Below are 24,980 nucleotides of genomic sequence, written 5' to 3' on the forward strand. Positions count from 1 at the left end.
ACATGGTTCAGGAGGAATTTTAGCCCATTCTTCCTGGCAGAACTGCTTTAGCTCGGTCATATTCTTTGGACGCCTCATGTGTATGGCTCTCTCCAAGTCATTCCATAGCATCTCTATTGGGTTGAGGTCTGGGCTCTGACTCCGCCCCTCCAGAAGCTGGATTTTGTTTTTCTGAACCCATTCTGTTGTGGACTCGCTCCGGTGTTTTGGGTCGTTGTCCTGTCGCATCACCCAACTTCTACACAGGTTCAGCAGACGTACAGACATTCTCACATTATCCTGAAGAAGTGTCTGATATACTTGGGAGTTCATCTTCCCCTCACTTATTGAAAGCTGGCCAGGCCCTGATGCAGCAGAGCAGGCCCAAATCATGATGTTTCCTCCACCATACTTTACGGTTGGCATGATGTTTTCATGATGATAGGCCGTGCCCTTTCTACACCAGATGTAGCGCTGTGTTGTTTTTCAATTATTTCAATGTTAGTTTCATCAGTCCACAAAACATTTTGCAAATACCGCTGTGGAGTGTCAACATGCTCTTTCGCAAACTTGAGGTGTGCAGCAATGTCCTTTTTAGTAAGCAGTGGCTTCCTTTGTGGTGTCCTGCCGGAGATACCCTGCTTGTTCAGTGTTTTACGTATTGTAGACTCATGAACAGAGATGTTAGCCAGTTCCAGTGATGCCTCCACATTTTGGTGGTCATTCGGGGTTGTTTCTTTACCTCATTGAGGAGTCTTCGTTGTGCTCTTGGTGCCATTTTGGCTAGGCGCCCACTTCTTGGTAGAGTAGCAACAGTCCCAAAGTGTCTCCATTTGTAGAATGTTTGCCTAAGTGTAGACTGGTGAATTTCTAAAGTCTTTGAAATTACTTTGTGACCCTTGCCAGCTTTATGTGAATCAACAATTCTTGATCGTAGATCCTCTGAAAGCTCTTTTTGGCGAGGTATGGCTCACATAACCGTATGCTTCTTGTGCAGAACAAACTCCAAAAGTTTGAGGGGTTTTTAATCAGTCAAAGTAGCCGTAGTCCACACCTCCAAACTCATTTTCTTAACGAGACTCCAGGTGTGCAAAAAAAAAAAAAAAAAAAGCAGCTTTTTTGAGGTCATTAACTCAAGAGTTCACATACTTTTTTCCAGAAGCACTATGAGGTTTTTTTGGTTCTTCTCAATAAAGACATGAAAGATCCGATTTTTTTGTGTTATTATTTTAGACACATTGTATTTGTCAGTACCCGTGACTTAGATGAAGATCAGATCACATTGTATGACAAATTTACACAGAAAACTATGAAATTCCAAAAGGTTCACATACTTTTTCTTGCCACTGTGCAGGCAATTCCCTTCCCCTATACCACTAACAATCATTCTCAACAACAACAATAATAGAAACACTCAGAATGTGTAATAGTTTTAATGGTTATAATGGGAATTGTATTGGTGTTAAAGGAAACTATAATGGTCCCTGTGGGTCTCTACTGGGAATGAGTTGCCTTCTATTGATGGCATAGTGGATACCATTAAGGACCAATAATACAAATGATTTTAATGGTTAGCTGATAGTCTGTAATGGTATTCGTAGTGGAAACCATTTGAATTTCTGTGAAGCTTCTGGAAAGCGTCCTCACGACGTACTTCATTACAAAATCTACATAGTGTCATCATAATTTCTCTCATTAACCTCTCAGCTGAGTTTAACTCGGTTTATCTTCGTAAATCTTTTTTTTAAAAAACGTCGACTTTATCGGCACACGACGTGAGATTTCGAAAACTCGGTCGAAATCGAATCGGTGAGTCAAATGAATCAGAGTGACTCGAAGATTCGGATCGTTTTGGGGTTTAGTGTAGGGCTGAACGAGGAGTCGCCGCGCGCGCGTGTGTGTCACTCGATTGGAGGATTTCGATTCGTTTCAGAAACTAAAGCGCGTTGCGCGAGACGATGCCCCGTGGCTGTGCCCTGGCGATGACGCACACTTGGGTGACGAAACAAAGGGCGCGCGTGGATCCGGTTACAGCTCCAGGCTCTCGCGAGGCCGCTCTGCGTGGCAGGAAGAATTGTGTGTGTGTGTGCGCGCGTGTGTATGAGAGAGAAAAGTTGTTCAGCCACAATACTGATGACCTTTTTAGTGTTCCGTCATATGAATGCTGCTTAGGTGAAAGTAGGGTTAAATCCCCCCTCTCTCTCTCTCCTGAATAAAATGCGGAAACGCACTCGTTTACCGGTAGTCACGTGTCTTAATCTGACTCCAGGACCTCGACAAACCCGACCAAGTACGGATGAATGAATGAATGAACTACCGTGTGTCCCAAACTGCACTCTCGTGCACTACAGAACCAAAACAGACAGCGTGGTCACCATGGTTACGGTCCAGATCTTGCGTACTAGCTAGCACGTAGTACACACGGCTCATCTGGTGTACTACTCAGAGCTGTATGATAGCTTCAGGACGCACTCAGAGTTAGTGGGTTAACCAGCCGAAGGTTTGGTTAGTTAGGGAGGATTTGTTTTGAACCAGTTAACCTAGCTGGTTACTCAGATACTCACTTTCTGCACATGGTCATGATGGAGCTCAGTAACGTAGTACGCCAGGAGATGCGAGGCTATCATCGTGCTGGTTCCTGCTCCGTCTTTCTTCTTCTTCTTCTTCACTTTCTTCTTCGTGTGCCTTTAATTCCACTTCAGGAACTTTTCTTCTCTCTGGTTAAACGTCTTCTTTTTTTCTTCTTCTTCTTCTTTTTGTTTTTCTTTTTTTCTTCTTCTTCTCTACACTATCATGGTCTCGAGCTAAACTCAGGGAGATGTCGGCACTTACTACCGCTCACTTCCCATTTAGTTCGCGCTTCATTTGCATAAATTCACGTCACGATGTTCCTCGCTTCCTATTGGTTGCGAGGGAGGCAAGGTGTGTCGCCTTGTGAGACGGCTTCTCAAACCTAAGGAGTTTCATAATCGTTGTTTTCATATTAAAACAGAATAAATAGCAATTCAAACCTTAATGTATAATACAATATAATACAATACAATACAAGATAATATAAAATAATTTAATATATGTGCGGAGTTTGCATGTTCTCCCCGTGCTGCGACGGTTTCCTCCGGGTACTCCGGTTTCCTCCCCCAGTCCAAAGACATGCATGGTAGGCTGATTGGCGTGTCCAAAGTGTCCGCAGTGTATGAATGGGTGTGTGAGTGTGTATGTGATTGTGCCCTGTGATGGACTGGCACCCTGTCCAGGGTGTACCCCGCCTTGTGCCCGATGCTCCCTGGGAAAGGCTCCAGGTTCCCCCGTGACCCTGAAGGATAAGTGGTATACAAGATGGAAAATATAACATAATATAATATAACATAATATAATATAATGTAATATAATATAATATAATATGACATAATATAAAATAACATATAACAATACAATTTTACACCATATTTTTGTATTCTTTCTGCATTTTTTTTCTCCCAAATCATATTTTTAATTATAATATATAATATGATAGTGTTATTAAGATAGATAGGTAGATAGATAGATAGACAGATAGTAAAATGTATAGTATTGTATAAAAATATATTAAAAAGAAAAATATACAGATGTATATTTTAACACAATATCCTTGATCAACAGAAATAATTTTTAATAGTGCCTTTTTTTTTCTTTAATTTTTTTTTAAATAAAACACTGAAAATTACGGTACTTAATTTTTCTTATAATATAGAGATATATATTCCAATGTTATATTATTATTATTATATTATTACATAAATTATTATTTTAAATACATCCAATATTTGAACACAATTTTTTTATTAAGCGGAAATCTTTTTTCCTGCAGGTTTTCCTTCACAATTATTATAATGTTTTAAATGTAATATATAATATAATATAATAGAAATAAATCGAACCAGACAAAAAATACTTATATTATTTTTTCCCCCCTTTAAACATTATTTTTTGTAATTTAGGAGGGGGTAATTATTTTCATTTTTTTCATGAAGGGTGCCAATCATTCTTAAATTGACTGTAAACACACAGTTACTGTTATTATTAAAGAAATATTAACAAATATATGTTCCATGTTACGTTTGTACAAATACATCATAATACAATGTGCTAAAAATAGTACTAACGGCTGGAATTGTACAATATTGTGTATTAAACAGCGAAACCTTCTCTCTGTGAACATCCTGAGCACACTGCGTGAGGCAGGGAAAGGAGAAAAAAATATCAGTCGTCATACGGATATAGCTCGACCTTTAACCATGACACATCAGAGGTTTGTTTTAATATATAAGTATATAAAAGTCTCAGTGTATCGGCGTATGAGCTCGAAATACACTTTTCTCCAGCTGATTTTTAATAAACAGTGATGTTTTTAACGATGTCTGGTGTGTGTCTTTTATTTCTAGAATTCACCGTAGTGCCGTCTCTATTCATCGATCTATCCATCTCTCTAAAAAATCTCACTGAAATAACTCCTTCGCTGTTCAGATTCAGGATCATCCCACACATCTGTCACACAAATCCTTGACGATAAATAAAACATACTCTATCTAACACTGTGGACTGAAAAAAAAACGTGGATATCAAACAATTGCAAACAACTCACAAGTTTATGAACAAAAATGGATATTTTACATTTTTTCAGTACACCTGGGTGACTAGGATCAGGAAATTGTTCAATTATGACTTGGTATAAATATGAGGTAACAGGTCAAATTCCCTGTCATTGATAACGATGGGTAAGAGTGAGGAATATAGCTGTGATGTGCGGCAAAAGTTGTTGAGCTTCACACAATGGGAAGTGTCTATAAGAAAATAGCACAAGCATTGAAAATGCCCATTTCCACCATCAGGGCAATAATGAAGACGTTCCAGTCAACTGGAAATGTTATGAATCGACCTGGAATTGGACATGTGTCTATATCGTCTCAACGCTCTGTGAAGAGGACGGTTCGAGTGGATAAAACATCTCCAAGGATCACAGCTGGAGAACTGCAGAAGTTAGTTGCGTCTTGGGGTCAGAAAGTCTCCAAAACTACAATCTGAAGTCACCTACATCACCACAAGCTGTTTGGAAGGGTTTCAGGAAAAAAGTCTCTACTCTCATCCAAAAACAAACTCGAGCGTCTTCAGTGTGCCAGACACTACTGGAACTTCAAATGGGATCGGGTTCTACGGTCAGATGAAACCAGAATAGAGCTTTTTGGTAATAAACACCAGAGGTGGTTTTGGAGCACACAGAGAGGTAGACATATGGAAAAGTACCTCATGCCCACGGTTAAATATGGAGGTGGATCTTTAATGTTTTGGGCTGTTTTTCTGACAGAGGACCTGGACATTTTGTTAGGATACATGGCATCATGGACTCGATCAAATATCAACAGATATTAAATGAAAACCTGACCGCCTCTGCCAGAAAGATTCAAATGGGCCGTGGTTGGATCTTCCAGCAGGACGATGATCCAAAACATCATCAAAATCAACACAAAAATGGTTTACTGACCACAAAATCAAGGTCCTGCCATGACCCTCCCAGTCCCCTGACCTGAACCCCATAGAACACCTGTGGGGTGAACTGAAGAGGAGAGTCCACCAGCGTGGACCTCGAAATGTGAAGGATCTGGAGAGGTTCTGTATGGAGGAACGCTCTCAGATCCCTCGCCATGTATTCTCCAACCTCATCGGGCGTTATAGGAGAAGACTCAGCTGTTATCTTGGCAAAGGGAGGTAGTTCACTTAAAGGGTGCCAGTAATTGTTGCACATCTATATTTTACAAAGATTTCTTTTTTGATAAATCTGTGTTGTGTTTATAATTGTTTGAGATCCATGAGAGCAGAGTATCTTAAATCATAAAGAGTCCATGGATGTCGGAGTTGTGAATTTGTCTTCAAAGTGTCGATTGTGCGAACAGGCATCCGTTGGAAGAAGCCGGAGGAACCTGCCGGGTCACATTTTGAAACCCATCACACACTCTGTACAAACATGGCAATTCTTCATGCCAGCCTGGTTGGGTTTACAGGTGAGTTTGAAAAGAAAAAAAAAAGTGAAGCCCTATTCAGACGGGATTTAGATTTACACTGACAGGTGGTGTAACCCCACAACTCAGAGGTGCTCCGATCAGCCATGATGGTGCTTCTCTCAATCCTCCCTCTGAGAAAAAAAAAATAAAAAATTCAAGATCAGATTACCTTCTCGTGTCCTGATCGAAACTTACACAACACCTCTGTCTTGGAAATAAATACTTTAACCGCCGCCATTTTCTGTATTTACTCAAATCTTATTGTGCACATTATTTTTTTTTTCTTTCTTTAATCTGCGAAAATGGACTTATGACCAAATTTAATACCCGCCCTTCTTTCGTAAAGGGGCTTTCATGATGCAATATCTGCAGCATGTTAGTGTGGACTTTTTTTTTTGGTTTGTTTTTTTTGTTCGAAACTCGCAACCATCTGCAAGCGCTGCTGGTAAATCAGCCTGTTCGTGGATATTTTGGAGGATATAATTTGCACACATATTTCTCAAAAAGCTTCGTAATGTGATAAGTGCAAAAACTCTTTTCGCAACTTCCCTATTTCGAATAGATTTCACGGACAGTGCAAACACGACGCGACCGATCAGACACGATGCCAGGCCCAGACCCAGACCCAGGCCTGGGCGGCTGATCCGATCTGATTCCAAACCTACTCCGTTGTCTGTCCTTCCCTCATGAAGCTTTAGACTGAGACCTGAATGCTTCTAACGTAGTGTGTGCTTTTTAAATGAGCCAAAAGACACCACCCAAAGCAGGCACACGAATCAAAGAAGTCCTAGAAAAACACTACTTCAGATTTCGTTCCAGTAGCAGTGGATAATCTGACTGCTGGATGACTTCCTCTGGAAACGATGTCATTTCCCCGAGTAGTGATGTTGAAAATGTTAATCATATTTCTCGAGGTGAGGATTCATACAAAGTGACTTTTACGGCTCGAGACAGAGCCTGAGTGCGGACGTGCGGCTCGGCACGTCGCGGATCCTGGCGTCAGTCCATCTAATGAGAGTTACATCAGTTTGGGGAACTTCAACTGTGCAGCGATGCTTTTTGTAACCGTACCTTTCTTCTCCCTTTCGGTTTTTAGTTGCGCTTCAAAGTTCATGCACAAGGCAAACAGAAGGCGATGAGGCCAGGCCCATTTCCAGGCACATGATGTCAGCTAGCAGCTGATCCGATCGGATTCCAAACCTACTCCATCGTTTCTTCCATCCTCATGACGGTTTCTGAAAGAACGCCCACTTTTCTTGCAATCGTCTCAGCAGACTGAATGACTCGGGCCCACGAAGTGAGATATTTCCAGACTGCAAATCTGATTGCGCTTCTGGTTTATTCTGTGGTCATTTCACTCACCTCCTCCTGTGTAGGTGGTGTACAGACAGATCCCAACAAATTAGTGCCATTTATATTTACTCTATACAAAAACATTTTATTTTAGCTTCTCCCTTTTCTAGTTTAGAGTTGTTACAATTACTTTTTGCCACTTCTGCTTCTTTTTTTATTTTATAACATTGGATCACATGCATCAGAGTGCAGTAAAGTGCAGTAAAAGTTATTCATCTAAATTAATCCTGTCGTAAAAGCTTCAGTTTCTTCACGGGTTAGGGTCCCCCTCCGAAACTATTGGAACGGCAAGGCCAATTCATTTGTTTTCGCTGTAGACTGAAGCCATTTGGGTTTGAGATCGAAAGATGAATATGAGAAGAGAGGTTAGAATTTCAGCTTTTATTTGACTGGTATTTATATGTAGATATGCAAATCATATGCGCCAATATTTAGGCACCCAACAATACTGGAACGTGTGACTGACAGGTATTTTTCGTTACCCAGGTGTGTCCTGTTAGATTGACTGTTTAAACAGTAAATAGCTCTGAACATCTAGTCTTGGTTTTAGGCTTCAGTTTCAACTGTGAAGACTGCATTTGTTGTTAAAAAGGATAAACCAACATAACGATCAGAGAGCTGTCTATGGGAGAAAAGTGAGCCGTTTTAAAGCTGAGAAAAGAGGGGAAATCAATCTGATTCGTTGAACAAGCATCGGGTATAGCCAATACAACAATTTGGAACGTCCTGAAGAAGAAAGAAAGAAACCGCTGGTGTGCTGAGCAACAGACCCCGAACGGGTCGGCCAAGGAAAACAACCGATGACACAAACATTGTGCGAGCTGTAAAGAAAAATCTGGACACAACAGTCAGTGATATCACCAACAACTTCCAGAAGGCAGGGGTGAAGGTCTCACAATCCACCGTTCGAATCAGACATTGAGAGCAGAGATATAGAGGCCGTACCATCCATCCATCTTCTATACCGCTTAATCCTTTTCAGGGTCACGGGGGAACCTGGAGTCTATCCCAGGGAGCATGGGGCACAAGGTGGGGTACACCCTGGACAGGGTACCAATCCATCGCACAATCACATACACAGTCACACACCCATTCACACACTACGGACACTTTAGACACGCCAATCAGCCTACCATGCGTGTCTTTGGACTGGGGGAGGAAACCGGAGTACCCGGAGGAAACCCCCGCAGCACGGGGAGAACATGCAAACTCCGCACACACAAGGCCACAGTGGGAATCGAACCCCCGACCCTGGAGGTGTGAGGCGAACGTGCTAACCACTAAGCGCCCCTTAGAGGCCATACCACAACATGTAAACCTCTCATCAGCAGTAAGATTTGGGAAACCAGACTGGAATACACAATAACGTACAAAGACGAACCACAAAACGTTCTGGAAACAAGATTAACTTCTACCAAAGTGATGGAAAGGCTAAAATGTGGAGAAAGAATGTATCCAAAACATAAGCGGCCATGGATCAAGCATGGTGGAGGTAGCGTCATAGCTTGGGCTTTGCACGGCTGCTTCTGGAACATTCTCACTAATCTTTACTGATGATGGAACTCACGATGGTCGCAGCAGAATGAATTCAGAAGTTTACCGGAACATTTTGTCTGCCAGTTTACACAGAAATGCATCTGGAGGAACTTCATCATGCAGCGCAGTGATCCAAACACACTGCCAACTCAACAAAGGACTTCATCAGGCGGGAAAGTGGACGGTTGTAGACTGGCCAAGTCAATCACCAGACCTTCACCCAACTGAGCAGCATTTCACCTCCTGACGAGGAGACTGAAGGGAGAAACAATGCAGCACTTTGGTGTGTGTGTGTGTGTGTGTGTGTGTGTGTGTGTGTGAAATGACATTCCTGAATATTTCTACAGAAAATGTGCCGTCCAATGTCATACCGTACACAACAAATGCTTTAGAAGAGGAAGGTTAGGGGATTTTTCCTATTTCTACTGCGTATTTATTACCAAGGTCACCGAAAGTAAGTGATACTACCGACATTTGGCCAGTTATCCACTCAAACCATAAGTATGTGCGCTTCAAACTGACTGTGTAACGGGGTCGAAGAAAAAGTCACGCTTTTTCTGACGTTGAAAAAATCAGTACGTTAAAGAACCTGTTGCTTATAGCTGCATTAGCAGGACGTACAGAAGTAGTGTCAGTCTTCTAGCTAGCTCTGAAGACTAGCTAATGTTCTGTAGATACGACTGGAGAGAAATGTCTTATAGTTCATGATAAACAGGGGTGAGTTTAATGTGGGCGTTAAAGTTAGCTAAGTCTAGCGAACAGCAACTTTATTCGTAACCTCTCAAACGTGAGCTAGCATGAAAATAACTAGCCGAATGCTAATTGCTAGCTGTCACAATACAAAGCGCGGTGATAAATGCAAACCGTACATGATCAGCAGCTGACAGATTACAGAGATGTGTTAGTAGGAATTTAGATTTAGTAGGAATTTAGATGAAATCCATAAAGCCTTTTGAAGCCTTTTATAGATATGTGATTAAGTACAGTGACTTAAGACTCGAGTACAGCGTTACATCCCATTTAGCACACTGATTTCCTGCCAATGCTGTGACACCAGGACCAACAAACGTTTAGCCGTGTTTAAATCCACCTCACTAACACCTCGTTTAAGCCTTGTATCTTCACCGTTTTTAAACATTAAAAACAACAACAACAACAACAAAAAACATTATCATCTTATTTGCTCTAAAAATTTCACCACTAGACCACAAGCTTGCAAACACATCTAAAGGAAACGTATCATCAACCCACAGTGCAATCTGATCTTCTCCAGGAAGTGTGGACCTTATACGTGAAAGTGAAAAATCATGAGTCACTGCAGTCGACTGATTAGCAAGCTCTCGAGGGAAAACGAGCCAGGCATATTGTTTTTTGTTTTTTTTTTAAACAATCCACAGTCGGATCACATACCAGACTCTAAGCAGCGCTTCATTAAAGTCATGGCCTTAACGAGCATGGCTCCAGCACGGCACTTTGTGAATTCAGTGAACGACTGCGCTTTAGTTATCAGGCATTCGTTTGATTCAAACCGGGAGATAAGTCATTTTAATAATGCATGTTGTATAATCACACAGCATCGGTAATCAGAAATGGTCAAGGATGAGCTGGCTATGCTTTGTTTAAATGTTCCATCTTCCATCTCGGCTCACGGGGTCAACACCTACTGTGGACGTAAACAATTCCTTTTCCACTTGTGTCTTATTACCTTATATAACTTATAGTTACATAAACATGCAGTCTTTTTTTTTAATTACTTAACTACTTTCAGTGTTATATTGTTTTTTTTTCATTCCTTTCCCTTTATTATTATTATTATTATTATTATTATTATTATTATTATCCATCCATCTTCTATACCGCTTATCCTTTTCATTTTCAAGGTCACGGGGGAACCTGGAGCCTATCCCAGGGAGCATGGGGCACAGGGCGGGGTACACCCTGGACAGGGTGCCAATCCATCGCAGGGCACAATCACATACACACTCACACACCCATTCATACACTACGGACACTTTAGACACGCCAACCAGCCTACCATGCATGTCTTTGGACTGGGGGAGGAAACCGGAGTACCCGGAGGAAACCCCCGCAGCACGGGGAGAACATGCAAACTCCGCCCACACAGGGCCACGGTGGGAATCGAACCCCCGACCCTGGAGGTGTGAGGCGAACGGGCGAATGTGCTAACCACTAACCAAAAGGATATTGTCTCCACTCCAAATTGTATAGTTTATTGGAATAAGACCGGTGAAGGATGTAGACGGCCATCTGGACTCTACCAAGCAAATATCTATTGGTAAACAAAGTGAAGAAAATGACTTTTAAAATGTTACGTAGATACTATCCAGTAAATAGTTTTCTTGATAAATTTTAAAAGGTTATTCATTGGAACTGTTGAGACGGTGTTTCGTTTGTTTTTGGCATTGCAGTCATGTAAGGTAACGTTGGAAAGATTCGGCTAGTTTCATAATCGATTATATTGACTCCACTTTATGTTTAGAAAATGCTTTATTTGGTCTTACTAGTGTCTCAACAAAACAAAAGAACATTAGATTATTAATTTTTGCTAAATATTATCGGCTATACATAAACGTAAATATAGTAAAACCGAGCCTTTGTTTTTTATTCTTGAACAAGAGATTAAAATATCAAGGCTATTCTTTATTCAGATACCAAGAAAGCTGTTAAGACATTTCTATAAAAGTTAGCCCAACCCCATGGCTGCGTGTTTTTTTATTTATTTATTTTGTATTGTTGTAGTACTGAATGTACTTTGACTGTGTCTTTGTCTGTCTCTCGTATGCTTTTTGTTATAATTTGTTGAAATCCGATAAATACAAAAAGAAAGAAAGAAAGAAATGTTCAACTGTGGACATCTAGTACCTAGTGTAAACAAAATGGCGGATAGTTTCAGTTCTGAAATCTGATTGGCTGAGCCGTGAATCTTCTACACACGCGCACTGACCGAATTCAATTCAATTTTGAATTAAAGTTTAAAATAAAGCACCCAGCCACGAGAGGGCGTGTTACAGCGATTTTATCAGGGATATTGGTGATAAAGGTACGCAATGTAAAGTTCACCCAGGATAAAACGTAATTTATGATTAATATCAACATTAATATTAGCCATATAAACCTGTGTTAGGCTCCGCCCCTCAATTAGCATCTATTGTAATTTAATATGTTTAAATAACTTGGACGCTAATTGAGGGGCGGAGCCTAACACAGGTGCGCGTGCATTTGAATTTGGTCTCTTAACAAGACTGGGCGAAATGTTATGGACTGTATTAGCTTTAGCTAAACTTTTACAAAACATTTTTGAGGATTAGATATGTATATAGAGTTACGTTATTTGTTATTAGAGCCTGAATAAAGCCAGTATTTATTAGAGAATGAGCGACAGGAAGTTTAAGGTGGTGGGGGGATTAATGAAAGTCCCTGAGAGAGAGTTAATGGGCGACATTTTGTTGCGCGAGAGCACCGAACCGTCGCTTCCAGTGCACGTGAATATCGAAAAGCTGCTCAGGACAGAAGATGGACAGTACACGGACATGGAGGACAGAGACGATGTCGCCCAGAAAAGACAGTTAGCCAACGCCAAGGAGCGGCTCCGGGTTAGTGGATCTGTGATTCGAGAAAGAGCCGATTCTTTGAGCCGACTCCTTTTTTATGAGTAACGTTTAATGCATGGATTCTTACATTTTCCCAAAACTTTGCTGGTTTTACAATTATTGTCAGGTTTAAAATATATAATGCATGATATAGGGTGATGGTGGTGGTGGTGGTGATGATGATGATGTTGTTTTGAAACCATTCCAGGAATAGTTTCCAGCAAAGAACAATCACTGGTCAAAACATAGCAAACTTTCTGTGGTTTAGGGAAAGTAAAGTGGCAACGAGCCGTTTAGGAGCCGAAAGAGTCGACTCTTCTGGGTGAGCCGAGTCAAATAATCTGACTCGTTTAAACCCTTACAGAATCTGTAATGGATATAATGTGAATTGTATTGGTTTTAATAGAAACTCTAATGGTCCCTGTGGGTCTCTACTGGTAATTTCTTGCCTTATAATGGTGGTATGTTATGTCTAGTAGTGGATACCTTTAAGGACTGGTAATGGTTTTGATGAGTAGCTGATGGGTTATAATGGTATTTGTAGTGAAAACCATTAGAACTTCTGTGATGGTTTCTATTGTATTTTTCAGCAGGGAACAGCCTGGAATTCCCATCACTAGTATATTCCTTCCAGTGACTCTCAAAGCTTTTAGCTTAATTAGTTAACTTTATTTCAAAGAAATTTTATCTAATTTTAGTATACTCTTAATAAGTTAATTCTGTCGGTTACAAGAGACGCAAAATTATCCAAATATCCAGGCCCCGGATTAAAGGCTAGGTTCCACACTCTACAAGTGTCCTTTTTATTGTTTCCTATTGAAAATGCATCACGTTTTCCGTATACAAATGTATTACAATATGCACGAGGCAACAAATCATTTACGCACGACTGCATATTTCACATAGATTACGGATAATATAACAAACTACTCGAGATATTACTTTAAAAAAACAAAAAACAAAACAAACCCAACAACTATGTGGTAAAGTCTTACTTTAAAGCGAGTGAACCAGATGATGTGTATACATGGAGCATGGAAAAGCTGAAAAAATACAGTGATCCTGCTGCTCTGTGTAATTAACGCCAAGTTGGAAAGAAGGTTTTAAAAAAATAAATAAATAAAAAATTATTGATTTTAAAAAAAGCAGTGAAATAATAAAAAGATGATAAAGTATTGATGCTTCAGCTTTGGGTGTGTGTTTAAAACGCACAACCTTCTTTCCACAGCTAAGAGGTGACGTACCATATAGAGGTGCTTGACTGTAAATCTCGTTAAATAATTCCATCAAATTGCACCTTAAACATTTAGTGTTTTTAATTGAACGTTATTGAATATGAAATAATAAACATGGCGTGGAAAATCACGCTTTAAAGCTTACAGTTCAGGGTTCTTGAACACGTTTGAAATTCCTCTCGTGGGTTTGTAAAGTGCGTCTGCGTTTAATGATTCAATCAGTTATGAGTGTCCTGTGATCTTTGTGACACGGTGTCGCTCTGAAGAGGAAAAGGAAGGAGAAATGACTTTTAATTTAATTTCATCAGCGGTCCTGAATTGTTAGAGAGAGAGAGAGAGAGGGCTCGGAAAGACGAATTAACGTTAGACTCGTTACTTGATGATATCTCAAATGCAGGTTAAATGTCGATTTTTATGACGTTATTGACGCCTGAGACTTCATACCACGGTAGTGTGGTTACATCTAGACGTAGCTGTAGTAAGAGTGGACGTCGCGGGGCTGCTGTCGAGGTTCTTGTGTCGTTAAAGGAACGTATGGCTCTCAAACTGTATTTAGATTAACTTAGTATTTAATGATGACGTCACTTGTCTATCAACAGGAAGCCCCGCCCACATAGATAAACGCTTAACTGATCGTGATTACACAATTAGGCAAAAAAAAAGTTCTAACTGGTGTCATGATCACAGAAAAAGGGAGACGATTCTTTTTCCTGAGTTTTAACAGGAAACATTACTCACACCTTCTAAGTAGAAGTTCGTTATGTTGTTAGAAACCTCACATATTTGGCTGTGCCATGTTTAATTGAGGGTTCGGTTTATTATGACTGATTGTTTAACGAGTTTAACGTGTCCCACGTCTTCGTCACTTTCCGGAGTAAAGAAACCGTGTTTAAAAAAAAAAACAAACCCTTTTGTTACCAAAGTAAAGTTCTTAAAAGGGATTCCAGGAGAACCTTTTCCAGTTCCACAAAGAATTTTAGAGGTTTCTCTTTAACCTGTTAAGCGAGGATACCTTGAAGAACTAACACGCTGCTCTGAAGAACCTATAATGAACCATAAAGAACTTTATTTAATCTCCAAAGAACCGTACACAATAAAAAAAATGCTTCTTGACAAGAAGAAAGTTCTTTGCAGAACCATTGAAGAACCTTTTTATTATAAAGAGTGTATTGAAATTTGTCCGAGCTCTGTGTGTGAGAAACTCTTTGCTGGTGGTCAGTGTGATGGCCTGTCCTGTGGCGCCCCCTGCAGGTACGGAGTCTGAACAGCATGTTCTCCTATCTGAGGCGCATCGTGCCGTTGATTCCCCGAGACCGCAAGCCCAGTAAAGTGGACATTCTGAAGGCGGCGACCGAGTACATCCGCCTGCTGTCCTCCGTGCTCAGCGACACCTCGGCGCACGTAAGCACAGATCTCGCGCGCGTCAGGATTTTATCACCACACACGTCTAAGGTTCAAATCTCAGTTCTGTGATGCTGCTGCTGATGAAATGTTCTTAGCAGAGCAACGGAGCGTCGAGTGAGCTGCTGGAGAACATGAGCAAGTATTCGTTCTCAGACGACAGGTGCGCTGACCTGTGGAGTGTGGATGACGTGAGTTTGTGTGTGTGTGTAAATACTCATTTTATAATAGACCGTCTATAAATGGTTCATTTCTTCACTGAAGTAGACAAGTAGAAACTGTTCTTAACGTGTAAAAGTTAAAGTTGGGTGAAGTTATAATTTAAAAAAAATTATGATTTGTTTAAAAAAATTGATTAGACTAACCAATCTGTGTTTTTTGTTTTTATTTTAATTCTCCTTTGAATTGTAGTGATAAAAAGTGAAAAGTCTTTAATGGGAAGGGGGAGGGGAGGGGGGGGGGGGGTTGGAAGTACATGCAGTAATAAATTGCAATTGCAGTATCCAAGGAATTATATTTTATTTCCCAACTCTTTGTGATGAAGTGTTATTGCATCATAAAATCTAAGAGCCAATCATGTTTGAGTATGCAAATGAAGCCCATGGGAAAATTTCACTTCTCTTCTGTTATGGTGCTTTTTCTCTCGCGTTCTTCCGGCGGACGATTCCAATAACAATTTATGAAACTTATTGTCTTATTTAATCATTATTATTTATAATCGGCATGAATTTTCTATTCACGTTTGGATTCTATGAAGCCGACAGCACAAACGCTTTATTTTACGCACAAACAAAAGATGATGTTTCTTAATGGAAGTTTTTAATAGCATTTTTTTTTACAGTTTTTTATATATATATATATATATATATATCAATAACAAACCAACCTACTCCGTGTCTCAGGTGCTTGACTCTCTGTCCAATCCGTCTTTACTGGTCACGGCTCCGTCCGGCGCTGAAGAGGAGGACGAGGTCGATCTGAGCAACATGACCGTGCAGTGTGCCGTCCCCGTCTACATCATACAGGTCGGCTCTGACCACACGCTGGTAAGGAGTTTGCTGAAGTTGCAGTAACATACACACGTGCTTGCCTGTCGTACTCCGGTTCCCGATAACCTTAGAGAGAGAAAAAAAATCATAATAGTACACTTTTAAAGGTGCGGTTTATAATTTTTCAAAGGTTTCTAGCTCTATAATTGTGGCGTTAGAAAACAAGTTAGCATTAGTTAGTAAGTTCTATTTCTCAATATCGCCTTACAATGGATCTCGCTGATTTCTCAGTTTCAGGTGCCTACTTTTATTTTATTCATTTTTTATTTATTTATTTTTCTCTCACCCTTTTTTTGGCCCAGAAATTAGCTCCACCCACCAGCCGGAGCAAAGTTACCCTGTTTCCTTAAAAGGCAATTCGTAAGATACTGTGTGTGTGTATAGCATGCTTCTGATTCATCTCTCATTCCATACAGAGGAGTTTTTACTAGAGACGCCAGAGTCCAATACCCAGGGTTGGTAGCTGGATCAGATATCGGGGGGGTGTAACTTTAAAAATCGGATATCCTGTCGAAAAGATAGGAATTAGAGTTGGAATTTATTTATTTAATTTTTTTAAAATTGGAAATGTTTGAAAGTAAAGACACGTTTTTAGTTTTTGTGTTTTTTTTAGGATTGGGTTTTAATCATTTATCATTGTTTAATTTATTATGTGTATAATATTTTCCATGTGAGTGATTTTTGTATGAAAGCTGCGAATTTGTAGAAGTCATGTTTGTGTGGGGGGGGGGACCTCAGTTGAAAGCTTGGTAGTTTTCTAAGACGCAGTATAGAGTATCGGTATCGACCGGTACTGAAAGTTTGGGTAGAGTATTGGTAAAGAGCAAGCGGTATCGTGCCAGCTGTAGTGTTTAACACCTTGCGGTTTCTCAGTAACATGCCCATGTGTTTAGATTTATTATTTTAGCCTTATTAACTTTGAGAGAGAGAGAGAGAGATATGAGAGGCTGGTGTGGGGGGGGGGGGACTGTTTATAGCTGCTATAACGTAAGTGAGAACGTGAACTAACTCATTTCACCGACGTTCCACAGAATTTAGTGTCATTATAATTGGACTGAAAGTATGATGTATTGTTCTTTTAATTAAAGAAAAGGTCCTTGTTGCTGAATTGCTGTGGTATAAGTGGGATAAAAAATCATCAGTGTCAGGGTGGTAACTCTGCTTCGTCACACCCATCTGTTGTTAATTAATTTAATATAAAGGCACGACAGAGTTTTATTCCTTACATCATTTATTGGCCTTTTTTTTTTTTTTTGGTGGGGGGGGTTGAAGGATTTTCCGTCACACACTACGTTAAAATCAAGCTTCTAGAAGCCTCTTATCTCCTTTCTCATCACTTTCTCTGAACGGATTTAAAGAATTGATGCGTCTTTGATCGATTTCCGGACAGGGCGTAGGATTAAGGATTTGAGGAGGGATCGGTTACGGTATCGGCGTCGGTTCAGGGGAAAACGAAGGTCAGTGCGACTTGCACGCAGCATCAGAGGGCTCTGAAATTGCAAACTGCTCCTTTAAAATATTACGCAGGACGGCGTTCGATGAGGAATGAACGAATCTCTTCACTGCAGGTCTATCAGACGAGATGAGGACGTCCGCCGTTTCTTTTTTTTCCACAGGACACACGGTTCGCACTGAAGCATGAATTTGACCTTGAATGAAGAAGGATTGTGTATAAACAGTTTATTTTTGTTTAAATAGCTAAATGAACAGCTGCTAAAGTATTTAGTTCTAATTGTATTGACATTTTCATCTGTGTTTAAGTAGACTGTGAAGCAGCGTGTGTGTGCGCGAAAGGGGGTGGGGGGTTGTAGTTTATTTATTTGTTTGTTTATTTATTTATGGGGGGGGGGTTGTGATTTATTTATTTGTTTATTTATTCATCCCCCCCCCCCCCCCCAGATCACTTTCATAATAAAATACCTGTCAGCACTCACTCTATTTTCTTTCAATGTTCTATTTTTGTGTGTGCTGGGGAACACAAACTGCAATACTTCTACTCACCAGAAGGGGGGTGGGGGGGATTTTTGGGGTGTAGGACAGTGAGGACTATAATAAGAAAAGGAAAAAGTCAGACACAGAGGATAAGTGGATCACTGTCAGAGTAAATCTTTTGTTTTAGAAAATGTTCTGAAGGGACTTCTTCCTCTAAGGGAATTCTTTTGAATTTTTATCATATGATAGAAACGTATATATAAAATGAGAGAATTGTATAGCATATACACATTCTATATATGTAGTATAGTGTATTTAGTGTTTTTTTTTTTTTTTTTTTTTAAGATTATTTTGCTGTATGTAAAATTCAGACTAGTTACTTTAAAGTAATATAAATTTTGGAGGCAATATTTCTGAGCATAACACTGATTCAGTGTGTATATATATTTTATGTTTTTTACATTTAATTCTCAATGTACACTCACTGTCCACTTTAATAGGAACACCTGTTCATTTATGCAGTTCTCCAGTCAGCCAATCATGTGGCAGCATAAAATCCTGCAGATACAGGTCAAGAGCTTCAGTTAATATTTACATCAGAATTGGGGCAGGGGGTCTGATCTCTGTGACTTGAACCGTGGCATGGTTGTTTGTACCAGATGGGCTGGTTTGAGTGTTTCAGAAACTGATGCTCTCCTGGGATTTTCACACACAACAGTCTATTGTGTTTATACAGAATGGTGCAAAAAAACATTGCATGAGCGACAGTTCTGTGTGTGGAAACACAGTGTTCTGACTCCTTTCTGTCATAACCAGCGTTAACTTTTCCAACAATTTATGCTACAGTAGCTCTTCTGTGGGATCGGACCAGACGGGCTAGCCTTTGCTCCCCGTGCACATCAATGAGCCTTTGGAGGCCATGACCCTGTCGCTGGTTCACCGGTTCTCCTTACTTGGAGCGCTTTTGGTAGGTACAGACCACTCCATACTGGGAACACCCTACAAGACCTGCTGTTTCAGACATGCTCTGACCCAGTCGTCCATGCCCATTTTTCCTGCTTCCACCATCTCAACTTCGAGAACTGACTGTTCACTCTCTGCCTAAAATATCCCAACCTCTCAACAGGTGCTAGTGTGACGAGTTAATCAATATTATTCAATTCAGCTCTCGGTGCGTTTAACGTTCTGTCCGATCGGTGTATAAAGGTGCAAAAGGTGTGTTCTTGAACAGGGTACAGTTTAGCACCATTTTTTTTTCTTCTTTCTTTCCCCCCTGAGAGTGTATAATAATCCATAACAAGCTGAAGTTTTGTCCAAACTGTCACCAGATTTGAGATTATACGTTGAGTTAACATTAGAAATATTTGCCTGCCTATGAGTATATTTGGAAAGGTTTCGATTTAGAAGATTCGTTTAACCATGGTATTTAATTAAAAAAAAAAAAAAGATATATAAATTGAAAAAGTTTGAATGTTAAGGTGTCGATTTGTCTGCATCACGATTCAAATTCTCCCCTGAATCAGTCAGCCGTGGTGAATCAAACCGGTCCGGAGTCGCGCGGCTCGATTCACTTCAAACGAGTCGGCTCAGTGAATTGAATCGTGAAGGATGTCGGTGATGTGTGGCTGGAGCTGAGGCGCGGCAGTGGGCTGGGCTACAGAGGGATGCTCTCTCTCTCTCTCTCTCTCTCTTTCTTTCTCTCTCCTTACATGATTAAAGCTTTTAGTGGTGAGCCATTAACGGGAAGAACCTCGGTTCTCATCGGAAGGAGGAAGAAAGGGGATTAGTTTCATCACGTGTGTTGTGTTTGTCAGGATTTGTGCTCTGGGCTGCAGGTGGGGCAGGAACACGAATACAAAGGCCAAACCGGAGAGGATGCTGTAAGGTAAGATCCGCGTTTTCTGTGCTGTTTTTATTTCTCTGACGGGAATCAGATCAGCCCGGATAACCCTGAGGCCTCACGGATGATCATTATTATGTTTAGTGATGATTTATTAAGAGGTTAAATCGTGAGTGTGTGTTTGGGCACGGCCTTGTTTTTCTATGAGTCCTAGGATATGGGCTCTGGATATAAACAACAGTTTGTCATATATGCGCATGTTTTATATTTGTTATTTTATTATTGGTTTTTTTTTTTTTTTTTAGTATATTAACATAATTCTGGTGCCTGAACATTGGTGCATTGTAGCTGGCATAAGGGTACTACAGGTGTAATACAGGGGTAATTTTAGGATCCTTAACTTGGACACACCATGATATCCGCTATTACTTCATAAAATGTATGATGGGCCTCGTTCCAAACCGAATATACAGTAGTTAGCCTAGTATCCTCCCTTATCCCCTAGTGTGACAGGGCGTACTAGTTAGTACGGTAGTATGGGATTTCGCATCGTAACCATGGTGACCCAAGAGAACTCGTCGAAGCCCTGATGACGTAACATTTCGATAGCCCACTAACACACACACAAAGCGAAAAAACAAATAGAACCTAGTTAGTAGGTTACTGTATTGTTGCTCGGTTTGGGACGTGACCCTTTAGTTTCGAGTATATTCCATTCCCGTACATCGCCATGATGCTGAATACACATCCGTTACTACAGCGAGTTATCGAGTTAACCGTCGCGTTGTGCTGGTGCTGATGTTGTGGCATCAGCGCGCGCCGTAACGGTTGCTAGGCAGCCGCGCGTGGGACACGAATCATCCTCGATTAGCCGCATGCTAACCAAATTGTCCTAGTAAGACATGGCGATATATTTTCAGTTGATTTCCAGCGTGTTTCATGTGTGTGTTTACCGCTTTCAGATCGGCTGTGTTCCAATAACGGCGTCCTTGCAGCGTGCCTGTCCTGAGTGCACTCCAAAACACCGGCTAATAGGCTAACTCTTAATCCGGTCTAGAGAGAGTCAGACTGAGTGAACTGATTCACTGAATCGACACCATAATTTGCATATAAAATACATGTTGCGTGAAGGAGGAAGACTTTTTTTTCTGGAGAAAGAATAGAATAGAGTTCTAACAGAATTGATTATTAAAATATTGGGGGTGGGGGGGAGACAAACAATGGTGTTGAGTGATTAGTTGTGGGGAACAATAGTTATCAGTGGTTTGGTTGCTGGAAACAATGGTGATCAGCGATTGGCTATTGGGAAAAATGTTGATCAGTGATTGGACATTGCGGACCATGGTGACTAGTGATGGGTCCTTGGGAGAATTGGAGATCAGTGATTGGCCATTGGGAACAATGATCAGTAATTGGTTGTTGAAAACAACGATGGTCAGTGATTGGTCGTTGGGAACGATGGTGATCAGTGATTGGACATTGGAGACCACGGTGATCAGTGATTGGACATTGGGGACCACGGTGATCAGTGATTGGACATTGGAGACCACGGTGATCAGTGATTGGACATTGGGGACCACGGTGATCAGTGATATTTTGATCATGTCCGAGTCTAGACACAAGTAAACTCAGACTTTATCAGCAATATCACCTGAAAAAGTGCTGGACCTCACCATGAACTAGGGGTGTGGCCTATTGATCAACAAGCTGCTATAACCAATCCGTGTGCTGCTGTATCTGAAACATACACTTTCATACACTTGCAAACAAATGGAGAGAACAGAGCTTGCATGCGTCATTGGATTAGGACCCCATAATACCCAAGTCACAGCTATAAAACGATCGATTCTTTACCAGTAAAGTGACATGACGGTGACTCGCATCTGCTAACCTCAAATCAACTGTGTGTATATAGTGAGAGGAACCGTATTAAAGCCACCTGACTCACACACACACACACAGATTTCCCTTTATTACATTTCTTAAGTGCGTGTAAAAGAGCTGATCAGATCAGATTTTTTTTTTTTTTGCAGTTATCAGACTAATTTAAAGCCACTTTTGCTGCCTTCAGGTCCTGCTCAAACGATAACGTGTAAGAGTTTGGAGGCCGTGATTACGACATGTGTGTTCGAGCAGTTTTGGTCGGAAAATGTGCGAGATTTTTTCGGTATCGACTGACACGGAGTGTATTTTAACGCGTAAAATCGTGCCACGTCGAATTCGTTCCGCCGGCCGCGAAGGCTTTTTGTTATCGCCGCGACTCGGAAAGTCCGGGTTGATTTAGAAAAATACGAGTTCCCGAGATGTAATTACGACATCGTGGTGGCTCGAAGGCAGCGTTTGTCATGATGCCAGGCGCAACAGCAGGAAGTTTAGTCGCTTTTCACCCAATGATCCAAAGGATTTCCTTTCACTTTGACTTAGTTCACAGTTGACCAACACACTCTAAACGAAAAGTAAACTCCTACGTGACATTACAGTACATGACAAACTGACCTGTTAGTTATTTAGAAATAATGCCGTAACATAAGGAAACCCTTCCAGAATACCCAGTGTCTCAGTGATGGATACAGAATACCCATAATGCCGTTTGTCATATGTAAGGACTAGTGTGGCACCTCAAGCGTATCTCTACTATCTTTTGTAGAGTATATACTGTATCTTTCACGTGAAATATAACACATTTGAAGGTCATTTGAGATCCTAAAGAGCACCGACATACCTTTTAAGGTGCCATGGAAAAGCACCACGCACTTCATACTGTGGTGTGGTGGTCATTTATGTCTGTGTTTTGTTTCTGATGTTATTTTACACAAGACTCTGGTCTGTGATGCTCCGATCTTCTCAAAGATGCTTCTCCCGTTCTCTCCCTGAGCGAGACGCCCACGCCGTGCGTTAGCTTGTCCTCGGGGAGACGTGGTGTGGTGGGCGTGACATTCCCTTTCTCCCGGGGATACACAGAGATGAAGACGTGCGTGTGTGCGTGTGTGTGTGTGTACGTGATGTGTTACCGAGACCCGTCTGTCTCATTTTCTAAAGTCCGTGAGATGAATGAGTCATTTAGCCAGTCAGAATCAAACGACTCGCTCTGTGTATCGTTCTCTTTAACCTCCGCTGCTAATCAGTACGAACACCAGTCCCCCGCAGCGTCTGTAAACAACTACTCTACAAGGTTCTCTACGAGATTTCCACATGAACGCACATGTATAAACCTTTAAAGTAGATGTCTTAAAAAAATAAATAAAATAATCAACGGTTAGTAGGCAGCTTTAGAATTATTGGCACCCTTGGTAAAAATGGGCAAGAATTGTTTTTTTGTGTTAAAACATTGTGTGACTTTTTAAAAAAAAAGTATAAATCCAAATATTGTTCATGAGAATTCCATTATGAGTTTTTTTTTTTTTTTTTTTTTTAATTATTATTCATTTTCTTTTTTATAAATATATGATATTTATTCAATTATTTTTGGAAGAGATTTCCTTGAATTTTCTCTCTTATTGTTTTTAGATTTTCCGTGTGAGATTAAACTAATTTTTTGTAGATAATGTTCTCATGTCGTTTGTTTGTTTGTCTAATGACAGTTTGATTGTTCATTTATCAATAAAGGACGTAAAGCCCATTCCTGCACAGTTTCAAGCTGTATTTGTTTTATATATGTTTATATACTGTGTATAAACTGGACACACAGGATATACTGTATATTTACTTTTTTTTTTTTTTTTTAATCTATTATATAGCTCATTTCTAAAGTGGATGTAAAAAGTCTACACACCCCTGTTAAAATGGCAGGTTTTTGTGATGATGATGATGATGATGATAAATCATGTCAGAACCTTTCCTACCATTTATTGTGAAATTTTTCGCCCGTTAATTAACGTGAAAAACAATTAAAAATATATATATATATTGGGGGGGGGGGGATAAAAATAAAAATTGTATAATAACCTGGTTGTGTAAGTTTGCACACCCCTAAACTAATCCTGAGTTGAAGCAGCTTTAGATTTTATCACAGCGTTGGATCTTTGTAGGTGCGAGTCGCATCTTGACTCGGTGATATTTTGCCGTTCTTCCTTGTGAAAGCGTTCTGACTCTCAGACTGGCTGGGAGTCTCCCGCACGCAGCTTTCTTCGGGTCAACACACAGATCTTCGATCGGATTTAGGTCTGGACTCTGGCTGGGCCGTTCCGAAACCCTGGACTTGTCCTGCTGAAGCCGTTCCCTTGTTGCTCTGGAGGTTTCGCTTTGAGTCGTCGTCGTGCTGGAAGCTGAAATTCCTCTTCATCTGTAGTGCTTTAACGGAAGCCGTAAGGTTTTGCTCCAGAACTGACTGGCACTTGGAGATCTTCATTTCCCCCCCCACTCTGATTAAAGCCCCAGGTTCCAGCTGAAAAAAAACAGCCCCAAAGTGTGATACCGCCACCCCCGTGCTTCACCGTAGAGATGGTGTTCTTCTGCTGATATCTTTTGGTATTACGGCCAAAACGTTCAACTTTGGTCTCATCAGACCTCAACACGTTATTCCTCATGGTTCTACGAGATTGGACGTATTTATTTATTTATGTGTTGGTTAAAAAAAGCCTTCCGTCTTGCCACCCTACCCCGTCGCCCAGAGATATGAAGAATTCAGGAGCTTGTTGTCGCATGTAGGGAGCACCAGTACTCACCAGGAATTGCTGCAGGTCTTTTAACGCCGCTCCCTGACCGCTTTCTCCTGCTCTTCTCATCAATTTTAGAAGGACGTCCTGTTCTTAGTAGCGTCCCTGTCGTGCCATGTTTTCCCCACGTGTTGATTATTATCTTTACAGTGTCCCATGGTAAACCCAGTGCCCTGGAAATATTTTTTGTAACCCTTTCCTGATTGAAATCTTTCCATACCTGCTCTGTAAGCTCTATGCGGCCCGTGGCTTTTCCAGCTGGTTGTTCCCAAGGAGATGTCAGGAAACTCCTATAGGAACAGCTGGACTTTATTTGGGGTTAAATCAGTCACTTTAATCGAGGGCAGGTGTGCA

At 40.7% G+C, this 24,980-nt stretch overlaps 3 protein-coding genes across 3 annotated transcripts in view; 2 read left to right on the forward strand and 1 right to left on the reverse strand.

The window, feature by feature from the left end:
• Positions 1 to 2,844, reverse strand: part of hk2 (hexokinase 2) — a 44,038-nt gene extending 41,194 nt beyond the window's left edge. Inside the window, exon 1 of the mRNA XM_053653853.1 lies at positions 2,544 to 2,844. Within this exon, the coding sequence (XP_053509828.1) occupies positions 2,544 to 2,606 (63 nt within the window). The 5' untranslated portion in view covers positions 2,607 to 2,844. The remainder of the gene's footprint in view (positions 1 to 2,543) is intronic.
• Positions 2,845 to 12,296: 9,452 nt separating this feature from the next.
• On the forward strand, positions 12,297 to 17,130 carry figla (folliculogenesis specific bHLH transcription factor). The gene is made up of 4 exons (XM_053654255.1): positions 12,297 to 12,517; positions 15,001 to 15,150; positions 15,252 to 15,341; positions 16,053 to 17,130. The coding sequence occupies exons 1-4, from the start codon at positions 12,332 to 12,334 to the stop codon at positions 16,221 to 16,223; spliced, it is 597 nt and encodes a 198-aa protein (XP_053510230.1). The 5' UTR covers positions 12,297 to 12,331; the 3' UTR covers positions 16,224 to 17,130.
• Positions 17,131 to 19,655: 2,525 nt separating this feature from the next.
• The window catches only part of add2 (adducin 2 (beta)), a 22,288-nt gene continuing 16,963 nt past the window's right edge, over positions 19,656 to 24,980 (forward strand). Inside the window, exon 1 of the mRNA XM_053654253.1 lies at positions 19,656 to 20,016. The gene's annotated coding sequence lies outside the window, so the exon portion shown is untranslated. The remainder of the gene's footprint in view (positions 20,017 to 24,980) is intronic.

The sequence above is a fragment of the Ictalurus furcatus genome, chromosome 22, assembly GCF_023375685.1.
Source record: "Ictalurus furcatus strain D&B chromosome 22, Billie_1.0, whole genome shotgun sequence".
NCBI lineage: Eukaryota > Metazoa > Chordata > Actinopteri > Siluriformes > Ictaluridae > Ictalurus > Ictalurus furcatus.